Below are 11831 nucleotides of genomic sequence, written 5' to 3' on the forward strand. Positions count from 1 at the left end.
AGCAGGGAAAAACATGTTCTCACATTGGTTTCCATTCCATTTAATTCCTTGTACAAATGAAGGTACCCATTTCACTGATGCATGAACAAGGACACAGAACCGCACAGAGATAGGAACTATTGCTCAGTAAGTTGTGGGTACTTGTGCTTTGGTATTCTGTTTTGTATTGTGTTTTGGAACAGGTGGCGCTGTGGTCTAAACCACTGAGACTCTTGGGCTTGCCGATCAGAAGGTTGGTGGTTTGAATCCCCACAACGGGGTGAGCTCCAGTTGCTGGGTTCCAGCTCCTGCCAACCTAGCAGTTTGAAAGCACACACACACACACACACACACACACACACACAGTGCAAGTAGATAAATAGGTACCGCTCCGGCGGGAAGGTAAATGGTGTTTCCGTGTGCTGCTCTGGTTTTGGTGTTCCATTGCGCCAGAAGTGGCTTAGTCATGCTGGCCACATGACCCAGAAAAACTGTCTGTGGAAAAACGCCGATTCCCTTGGCCTGTAAAACGAGATGAGTGCTGCAACCCCAGAGTCCTCTGCAATTAACTGTCAGGGGTCATTTACCTTTTTTATTCTGTAATAAAATTGTTGCAGTGGTACCTTGGGTTACAAATGCTTCGGGTTACAAACACTTTGAGTTACAAATTCCGCTAACCCAGAAGTAGTACCTTGGGTTGAAAACTTTGCCCCAGGATGAGAACAGAAACTGCACGCCGATGGTGTGGGGGCAATGGGAGGCCCCATTAGCGAAAGCACACCTCAGCTTAAGAATGGTTTCGGGTTAAGAACGGACCTCCGGAACGAATTAAGTTCAAAACCCAAGGTACCACTGTATTTTTTATTATAATATTAATTATGATTTTCAGTTTCATACATTTCAATAATTTTACAAGGAGGGGCACAGGGTTAGCTCATTCACACAACTCTCTTCCCTCCCATTGTTCAACAGCTTAGGCTGCCACAGCCACACTATGATGTGTACGAAGTGTGGACAAATTCCAGTATGCACATTCCTGTATGCCCACTTACAATAGAACATAAAATACATTAACTTGTCTCTTTCTGTTTTGAGCCATTGTTTACTCAGTTTGCTTACTGTTGATTTCTTCCAGTGAAATTCAAAGGGGAAGGGCCATAGCTCAGTGACAGAGCATCTCCCTTGAGTAGAGAAGGTCCTAGATTCATTGCATGGCATCTCCCTGCCTTAAACCCTTGGGAGGTTCTGTCAGTACAAACAATACTAAGTTGACCAATGGGACGACTCATTATGAGGCAGCTTTCGAGACTTCCGGGTTGGCGCCATCGGTAATGGCTGAATTCCTCTGACTAAGAGGAATTTGCTCCGTGGAAATTGGGTCTGGCCGCCACAGCGAAGGCGGAGACCCTTCAGAAATCACAGGCGGGTGAAGCCTGTGAACGCGGGATTCGGTGGGCACCCTCAGCACCTCCCCTACTCGCGGGGAAACCTGTTCGCGGGATCCGTAGCGAAGTGGGGTGAGCAGCGCGGTGCTGTGAATCGACTGCTCTTTCCACAGAGTGAAGCCGCATAGCCGTTGCCGGAGAGCGCTGACTTTTTCCTGTGAACAATTGGATTTAAAAAGATACTACCCGTGAGTAGAACAATTGGATTTCAAAGATATCATTTAAGAACAATCATATTGGAACTTTTTAAAAGAAGAAATTTGTAATTTGGAACTGTAGCGGGGAGGCATAAACAGGAAGTCTGCCTTCCGCTTTTGTAGACAGAACAAAGCAAAGAGGCTGCAAGCTAGAGTCTTGGAGAGCCGACTGGAAAGGATTAAAATCTCAATTTCTAAATTAGAAAACTCCCCCCTGGAAGCAGGAGAAGAGGGGGGAGAAGTTTTGGACTTTTCATACCTGCGAGAGAGAGGGAAGGAAATTAAAACTCCACTGCTCAGACCCTGGGAACGGGCTGCAAATAGACAATAAGGCTGCCGTATCTGGAATGCGCTCTGACTGTTAGCTGTCAAAAGAGAGATACATTCTGCTTAATTGTTTCTAACTGCCCTTCTGACTCTTAAGGGGGAGAAAAAGTAACGGAAAATTGAAACCAAATTTCTTTTTTGAGCTACGTTTTAAAAGGAGTTATTTTGGATAATTATAAGCACAGATTGCAACTGTTTCCCCCTAGAGGTAGTAGTGGAAACTGTTGTAAGAGCCGGACCAGGGGAATTTTCCATTAGAAAGATAAAATTGTCTGACTGTGGGATTGACCTTGGACTTTTTGAGTGTTATGGCAAATGGGAAAGAGAAAGTAGATTTATCAACAACGAGATCTGGGAAGCCTTGGCAGCGAAGAGCATCAGCATCTGGTCCTTCTGTACCATCTGCAGCTGTGCCAACTCAATCTAAACAAAGAGGAATGTCATCAGAAGAGGCTTTAGCGGCGGTGCTGGGTAAAATAAATGAATCTTTGGAAAAACTCAGCAGGAAAGTAGATGAGACAAATATAAAAGTTGATGCATCTAATGCAAAGGTGGATGCCGCAAATGCCAAAATTGACATTAATACAGAAAGTATAAATAGTCTGGGACAAAAGGTGAATACTAATATAGAAGCAATACAGAAATTGATGCAGGAGTCTGCCTCGACCCGTCAAATTGCAGAGGAAGCAAAGGGTAAAGTGGAAGTTGTGGAAGCCAAAGTAACACAACTGGAAACAAAGAGAGTTCCAGATATTCAGAGACAGGTTGAGGATCACAGGCTGATTCTTTCTATGATTGAGCTTAAGGAAAAACAGACGAACTTGAGGATTAGAGGTGTACCCGAATTGGAGAAAAATACTTTGATAGAATTTCTTATGCAGGAATTTGCAGAGTTTTGGAAGTTGGACTTGGAACAAGAAGGAGTGAAAATCGTGAGTGCCTTCAGGCTTGGAAGAGGAGGGAAGAAGAATAGAGTAAGAGACTGTTTGATTACCCTCTGATCCAAAGAGGAGAGAGATAAAATTTTGGGCTGGCATTTTCAGAAGCCTTTGGGAATATTGCAGTCAAGAGTGGAAATATTTAAAGATATCCCAAAATATCTTTTGGACCTTAGGGCCAATTACAGAGATTTGGTTGCTCTACTGAGAAGGAACAGCATCATCTTTAGGTGGGAATTTCCTCAAGGCCTATCCTTTAGTTTTAAAGGAAGAAAAATAAAAATAAGATCAGTTGAAGATAAAGACAAATTTTTGAGCACCCACGAAGAGGATCTACAGAAGGGACTTGGAAAAGAACCAGGAGTACCGGACAGAAGATCACCAGACAGAGTACTAGAGCAAGGAGTACTGGACAAAAGATCACCTATACTGGACTTAGCAAAGTTAAATTTTGGATTGGAATACCCAGCGAAAGGGATACCAGCACTACCGTCAGAACAAGAAGAAGCACTGGGCGCAGTTGGAGGTGACTTAAAGTAATTACATTATGGCACTGCAAATATTAAGCTGGAATATTAATGGGATGAATTCCCCCGAGAAAAGATGAAGAGTCTTTCATGTATTAAAAAAGGAACAATTGGACTTGATTTGCTTACAAGAAACACATGTGATAAGGCTACATAGGAAATTACTGGTAAATAAAAGATTGGGACAAGAATTTATTTCATCAGACAAAGTAAAAAAAAGAGGAGTAGTACTTTATGCAAAGGAGAGCTTATCACCGAAATTTCTTTTTAAAGATGATCAAGGAAGATTTGTAGCAACTGAAATCCAATTGCAAGGAGAGAAGTTTTTGATATTAGGTATTTATGCACCAAACAAGGGAAAATCGGAATTCTTTAAGAAGCTACATGAGACTCTGATGGACTATATGGATTATAATATGATCTTGATGGGGGATATGAATGGTGTAGTGTCTACAAATATGGATAAAGCACAGAGACAGGTAGTCACTAAGGATGGCAGATTGCCAAAGACTTTCTTTGATATGACTGACAATATGGACTTAGTTGACATTTGGAGAATTAAAAACCCTTTGGGAAGAGAGGGAACCTTCTTCTCTGAGGCCAAAATGACATGGACAAGAATTGACCAAATTTGGGTAACTAGAGGACTGGCTCCAAAAACTAGAAAGGTGGAAATATGCCCGAAAATCTGCTCCGACCATAATGCTGTAAAGATGGAACTGAAACTAACACTAACTGGTTCCTTCAGATGGAGGATGTTTAAACATATTGTTTAGGAATGAAGAAGTGACTAAGAAGGCCCAAAAAACTCTGAGAGACTATTTTGAGATAAATATGAACACCACTGTAGAAAAAAGAGTAATCTGGGACGCAAGCAAAGCGGTTATGAGAGGGTTTTTGATACAACAGAATGCGATTCAAAAGAGAGTCCAAAATGAGAAAAAAGATAAAATATTGGAGAAAATAAAGGAAGGAGAGAAGAAACTGAGAGTGAAACCAAAGTCGCAGGAGATTTTGAAAGAGATAAAGTTATACCAAGTACAATATATGAAAATGATGAACCAGGAAATAGAATGGAAAATTAAACAGATGAGACAAAAGACATTTGAATCAGCAAATAAATGTGGAAAACTGCTGGCTTGGCAAATGAAAAAAAGACAAAAACTTAACACTATCACAAATTTGGAAGTAGAAGGGAAAAATATACAGAATCCAGTGGAGATTAGAAAGTGTTTTCAGAGGTATTTTAAACAACTATATACACAGGAAACTCAGAAACAAATGGACATTGATTCTTTTTTGAAAACAAATGGATTACAAAAAATCTCTCAAGAAAATAAGCTGATGTTGAACTACAAAATAACGGAGCAAGAGATAGAAGGGGCCATCCAGAATATGCAATTGGGTAAATCTCCAGGTCCAGATGGACTGACTTCAAGATACTATAGATCCCTGAAAGAATGGATAATACAGCCATTAAAAGAAGTTTGTAATGGAATATTGGAAGGGAAAAGGGCGCCAGAGTCGTGGAAGGAAGCTTACATTACACTTATACCGAAAGTAGAGTCTGAGAAGACACAGCTTAAGAATTACCGCCCCATATCTTTGCTTAATGTGGATTACAAAATTTTTGCAGATATTTTCGCTAAAAGATTAAAAAAGGTACTAGTAGAAGAAATCCATAAAGACCAAGCCGGTTTTCTCTCGGGTAGACACTTGTCTGACAACACGAGGAATATAATTAACATTCTAGAAAAGTTACAAGTGAATATTAATATTAAAGCAGTTTTGATATTTGTGGACGCGGAGAAAGCCTTTGACAATATTTCTTGGAGTTTTATGAAGAAAAATCTACAGGGGATGGGGTTTGGTCAAGGTTTTGAAAATGGTATAGGTGCAATTTATTCAGAACAAAAGGCTAAATTAATTGTGAACAATGTAGTGACGGAAGAATTTAAGCTAGAGAAAGGAACACAACAAGGTTGCCAAATCTCTCCATTGCTTTTTATATCGGTCCTGGAAGTTCTTTTAAACATGATTAGGAGGGACCAAATAGTTAAAGGTATACAAGTTGGAGCTAAACAGTACAAACTGAAAGCATTTGCTGATGATCTGGTATTGACATTACAGGAGCCAGAATCTAGTACCAAAAGAGTATTGGAACTGATCCAAGAATTTGGACAAGTAGCGGGATTTAAGTTGAATAAGATGAAAACTAAAGTTTTAGAGAAAAATTTAGCAGTGACGGAGAGAGAAAGGTTTCAGAAGGAGACAGGATTAACATTGGTTAAGAAAGTGAAATACCTAGGGGTTAACATGACTGCTAAGAATGTGAATCTGTTTAAGGATAACTATGAAAAATGTTGGACGGAAGTGAAAAAGGATCTAGAAATATGGTCAAATCTGAAGTTATCATTGCTAGGCCGAATTGCTGCGATAAAGATGAATGTATTGCCAAGGATGTTGTTTTTGTTTCAAACATTGCAAATATTAGATAAAATGGAGTGTTTCAAGAAGTGGCAGAGAGATATCTCTAGATTTGTCTGGCAGAGCAAGAAACCTCGAATAAAATTTAAGATATTAACTGACGCTAAGGAAAGAGGTGGATTTGCCCTGCCAGACTTAAAACTTTATTATGAATCAGCCGCTTTTTGCTGGCTGAGAGAACGGATGCTTCTTGAGAACACTGATGTGTTGGACTTAGAAGGCTTTAATAATGTTTTTGGGTGGCATGCATATCTGTGGTATGATAAGGTCAAAGCACATAAAGCGTTTAAAAACCATATTGTCAGAAAAGCACTGTTTAATGTTTGGATAAGATATAAGGATTTGCTTGAGAATAAAACCCCAAGGTGGCTGTCACCAATGGAAGCGAAGGCTCAGAAAAAGCTCAATATGGAGGCTAATTGGCCGAAATATTGGGAAATTTTGGAACAAGAGGGAGACAGATTAAAACTGCAGAGTTTTGAAAAATTAAAAAATAGAGTGCGAGATTGGCTTCATTATTATCAGATAATGGAGGCATATAATTTGGATAAAAAAATTGGCTTCCAGGTGGAAAAATCAAAATTGGAAACAGAACTGTTAGACTCCAAAACTAAGAATTTGTCAAGAATGTATAATTTGCTGTTGAAATGGAATACTCAGGATGAAACGGTGAAATCTGTTATGATTAAATGGGCACAAGATATTGGACATAACATTATGATGGCTGACTGGGAACAGTTATGGACCACAGGTATGAAGTTCACGGCATGTAATGCCTTAAGAGAGAATATAATGAAAATGATATACAGGTGGTACATGACACCAGTCAAGCTTGCGAAAATTTATCACTTGCCCGATAATAAATGCTGGAAATGTAAAGAAACGGAAGGTACATTCTTTCACCTTTGGTGGACGTGCCCAAGGATTAAGGCTTTCTGGGAGATGATCTATAACGAAATGAAAAAGGTATTTAAATATACCTTTTTGAAGAAACCAGAGGCCTTTCTCCTGGGCATGGTCGGCCAATTGGTGCCAAAGAAGGACAGAACTTTCTTTATGTATGCCACAACAGCAGCAAGAATACTTATTGCAAAGTATTGGAAGACACAAGATTTACCCACTCTGGAAGAATGGCAGATGAAGGTGATGGACTATATGGAACTGGCGGAAATGACTGGCAGAATCCGAGACCAGGGAGAAGAGTCGGTGGAGGAAGATTGGAAGAAATTTAAAGACTATTTACAGAAACATTGTAAAATTAATGAATGTTAGAATGATGTTGGAATGAATCTATGTGATTTTAGCAAAAACGTATCAAAGATTTAAGAAAAATAGACTGTTAATTGGTGAAAAGAGGGAAAGTAAACTTATATTAAGATCAAGATAAATTTTCAGGATAAAAATTTTGAAGAGAGGGAAAGGATTTGCTGAAATGGATAATTGACTTAGAATACAAAAAAGGGAGGTGTGAGGAGGTCAGGGAAACAAGCAAATGAAAGATAAGTTATGGGAAGGCTCGATTTTTTGTTTGTTTGTTTTTAATTGTTTCTATTTTTCTGTTTTTTTATTGTGATGTGTTGTTTTGCTATTGTTTAATTTGGTGTTTTTTCCTTTTGCCTTTTTGTAAACTTAAAACCTTAATAAATACTATTTAAATATATATATATATATATATATATATATATATATATATATATATGAGGCAGCTTTCTATGTTCCTATATGATATTCTTTAAAAAAGAGCAAGCTTTGAAGTCAGTAGTTTAATTGCAATATGCTTAAGTACATAAGTACCGGTAGTTTGCTGCTTCTAGCATTAAAACACCTATTATTAAAATGATGTCAAAGGAGACTGTGATTTCCCTGTGGGAAGAGAGAGATGCAACGCGATAATCATTCTGATGGAATATATATGGAGAGAAAAAACACTGAAAACAAAAATGCCTTTTTTTAATTTCAAGAATGAACTGAGGTCAGGAATAAGATGGGGAAAATGAGAAGAGGCTGTTTTCAGAACAGAGATACAGCAGAAGAAGTAAATTGAATTCCAGCACTATGGGCATGTTTTAATCTATACATTTTTAAAAATGTTATTAATCAAAGCAAACATACTACAGTCAACTGAGACATGAAAACAGCGATAACGAGGAATAAGGTAAGCAAACTACTGGCTTTTCCATTGATGTGTAAGAATGAGATAGGAGGAAGGGGGAAAAAAAAGAAAGAAACAGAAGCATCTGGACATGGCTGGCAAGAGGTTGCCATGTGCTTTGATTGAAACTCTAAAGGCACAATGGGCATTAAAAGCCATTTGTACATTAGTACAAATGTAGGTGTCATAAATAAAATAATAGAATAATAGAATTGTAGAGTTGGAAGGGACCCTGAGGATAATCTAATCCAACCTCCTGCAATGCAGGAATAAGCAGTTGTCGTGTATGGGGATTAAACCTGTGACCTTAGAATAATAATAATAATAATAATAATAATAATAATAATAAAATTTATATGCCACCCATTTGACTGGGTTGCCCCAGCCACTCTGAGTTGCTTCCAGCAAATTAAAACACCAAACATAAAAAACTTCCCTATACAGGCTGCCTTCAGATGCCAGATAAATGTCCATCTCTTTGACATCTGACGGGAGGGTGTTCCACAGAGTGGATGCAACTACCAAGAAGGCCTTCTGCCTGGTTTCCTATAACTTCACTTCTTGCAGTGAAAGAACCACCAGAAGACGCTCAGACCTGGAATTCAATGACTGGGTTGAACGATGAGGGTGGAGATGCTCTTTCAGGTATACAGGGCCAAGGGCCATTTAGGGCTTTAAAGGTTAGCACCAACACTTTGAATTGTGCTCGGAAATGTAATGGGAGATAATATAGATCCTTTAGGACTGGTGTGATATGGTCCCTGTGGCCGCTCCCAGTCATCAGTCTGGCAGCCTCATTCTAGATTGGTTGTCTTGTGTGCAGGCAAGTGTATGTTAGGTGAAATGTGCACAAAATAAAATTGTATGAATGTTTTCATGGTGTGGAAATGTGAACCAAGTATAAGACAGAAAAGAAAAACTAAGAGAAACTGAAATTGTGAGGTTTGTCCATCCCTAGTATTTGCTACTATTAATGAAGAATTAAAAAGCAAATATATTATTAAGGATAATGTGCATCGTGGTCAACCTAGGTCCTGTTAAAAAATCCTAGTGATGGAGAGGGAAAATATTTGTTTGAGCCCTCTAGTTGTGTTCACTTACGACTTGAAAAGTTGTCCTGGAAAGCCTCCTCCCACCCTCTTCTCTCTAGTTTAATACCTGATGTATAACTGCCAACATCTAAATCTTATGGGTGCAAATGAAAAGAGCTATTGTATATTAATCCTTTCCGCCCATCTGAAGTAGAGTTTATCTAATCTTTCCAGGTGTGAAGCTAATACAATGGCAAAAGCAGAACTGAGAAATCAAACAGTCCTCACTGAATTCCTTCTGCTGGGATTTGGAGATCTAGGAGATCTTCGGTTTCCTCTCTTCCTGCTCTTCTTAGTGATCTACATTGTGACCATGCTTGGGAATATTCTCATTGTTGTGCTTGTTGTGGCTGATCGCCACCTTCACACCCCCATGTACTTCTTCCTGGGAAACCTGTCCTGCCTGGAGACCTGCTACAGCTCCAACATCCTTCCCATGATGCTGGCCAATCTCTCTGACAGAGGTCCAAGAACCATTTCTGTAACTGGATGCATGATCCAATATTACTTCTTTGGCTTCTTGGCAGCCTCGGAATGTTATCTCCTAGCAGCAATGTCCTACGATAGGTATGTGGCAATATGTAAGCCACTGCTCTATACGATACTGATGAATGGCAGAGTTTGTCTCCAGCTAATAGCTGCATCTTGGATCAGCGGTTCATTGGCTATTAACGTGACTATATATTTAATGCACCAGTTAAGCTTCTGTGGCCGCAGTGAAATCAGCCACTTCTTTTGCGATTTCAATCCAATATTAAAGCTCTCGTGTAGCGACACACAAGTGATTGAACTTTTAACCACCTTCCTAGCTGCGGTATGTTCCTTGCCTCCCTTCTTGTTGACCCTGACATCTTATGTTTATATCATATCTACCATTGTGAGAATCCCCTCCACCAGTGGGAGGCAGAAAGCCTTCTCGACCTGTTCCTCACACCTCACTGTGGTGTCCATTTTCTATGGCACAATCATGATTGTCTACATGTTGCCCAAAACAGATGCCCTGCGAGACCTCAACAAAGTCTTCTCTCTCTTCTATACAGTCCTGACACCTTTCTTCAATCCCCTGATATACAGCCTGAGAAATAGAGAGGTCAAGGAAGCCTTGAGAAAAACATTTACTAAATGTTGCATTTGGGAAAGAATGCAGGGCCATCGTTTAATATTCTTGTTTATTTAGAAGTTGATTTTGCTCCTCGTTGAGGATGTTATTTTTTTCCTTGGGGAAAAAAATCACACACACATTACCCTACTTAATACTGTTGTAATGCCCAAAAGGCATTCACATTGGATTGCCTCCTTGGTAATGGCAGATAGCTTTTCCAGTGTTGTAGGTTTGGCTTTATAGACAACTTGTATATAGTAGTTCTTAGCTGATTATTGGTCCCATCTTTTTGTTGCAACCATTATTTTATAAATAGGAAAGTGTATAGAAATTATGCCAAAAAAAAATAAAAATCAAAGTGTGAAGGGTTGTGCATATGTGGGTATGAGACAAATTAAAGTGCTAGTATATTCATGCCTGCCACGGTCACATATAAAGAAAGGTGTGTGTGTCTTTATTTTTATTTTTTGCAAACCTGAGATGGAATATGCTGGTGAGGCAAACAGTATCATTCCTTTTCCAACACATTTTTTTGCTATCAGAAGTGATTCACCTGGTGGAGCCACAATGCTAGCTTCCTGAAAATGGTGTTGCTGCTACCTACAAGGAAGGACAGGAGGATGTGGTGAAGTGGCGGAGAGTTTGTTCTGCCCATGCACCTGCACTGAATAAACCTCTGCCAACCTCATCTCTACCCCTCCCAGTAAGCAGCTGCCAGGAATCTAGCATTGCAGCTCTGCCCTTGTGGAGGAGACACTTCTGTTTGCTATCCTCCATAGGTGTAAGCAAATTTATTTCCAGAATCCTTTACTTCTGATGTGAGCATCATGTCTTGTTTACATGTAATAATCATTTAGCTCTCAATCATCTTTCCCTCCATTCCAGTTAGACTGGAGTATCTGCAACTATTTAAATTTGTATATGAGGAGCAAGTTCAGTCTTCCCCTTCATACAAGTAGCTATTCCCTTTTGTGTTTGACCCTGCCTTCTAATACTTTGATTATATTATGCATGACATACACACCTGACACAATCAGTGACATAGTGTGAAGAAGAACACTTGCATGCATTGGCTTGTTGTAATCTCAAGTACCATTGATTTAAAGGAGATCCCCTGCTGTCTGTACCCATTTTAAACCATTTCCTTTCCGTCTATACACTGAATGTGTGGAGAGAGAAACAGGAAGTACGTTTCCCTCTTCTTGGATGGGCAGCTTTGCAAGTGTACCCTGGGTCTCCTCTGTGAACTGGCTAGATTGCAGGCTAGATCGTCCTCCTGCCACCAAATTGGCCAATGATGGCAGGAATTAGAGGGTGTTCCCCTAAGCACAAGACCAAGTGACCAATAGCGTTGCTTGGCCGGGTGTCCAGGGCAAGGATAAATTCCCAGCCTGCTGGGCCATTGGGCCTCAGGAATATCCCTACCAACCCTGACTCCATGATGTCCATGTGTTCAGCGCCACGCCTGAAAGGAGCTATTATGGATGCATATCGGGGACCTGCACAATTAAGTAGCCCAATTATTTCATTACATTTATTTATTTCATAAAATGTATATGCCACTTGTTTGTAGAAAACCTCAAAGC

The 11831-nt window shown here is 39.7% G+C and overlaps 1 protein-coding gene across 1 annotated transcript; it reads left to right on the plus strand.

Moving 5' to 3' along the window:
• The first annotated feature begins 7664 nt into the window (after positions 1 to 7664).
• On the plus strand, positions 7665 to 10605 carry LOC308461485 (olfactory receptor 2AP1-like). The gene is made up of 2 exons (XM_080978475.1): positions 7665 to 8055; positions 9318 to 10605. The coding sequence occupies exon 2, from the start codon at positions 9334 to 9336 to the stop codon at positions 10318 to 10320; it is 987 nt and encodes a 328-aa protein (XP_080834601.1). The 5' UTR covers positions 7665 to 8055; positions 9318 to 9333; the 3' UTR covers positions 10321 to 10605.
• Positions 10606 to 11831: the final 1226 nt, after the last annotated feature.

The sequence above is a fragment of the Podarcis pityusensis genome (genome assembly GCF_964106645.2).
Source record: "Podarcis pityusensis genome assembly, chromosome: 13".
Lineage (NCBI taxonomy): Eukaryota > Metazoa > Chordata > Lepidosauria > Squamata > Lacertidae > Podarcis > Podarcis pityusensis.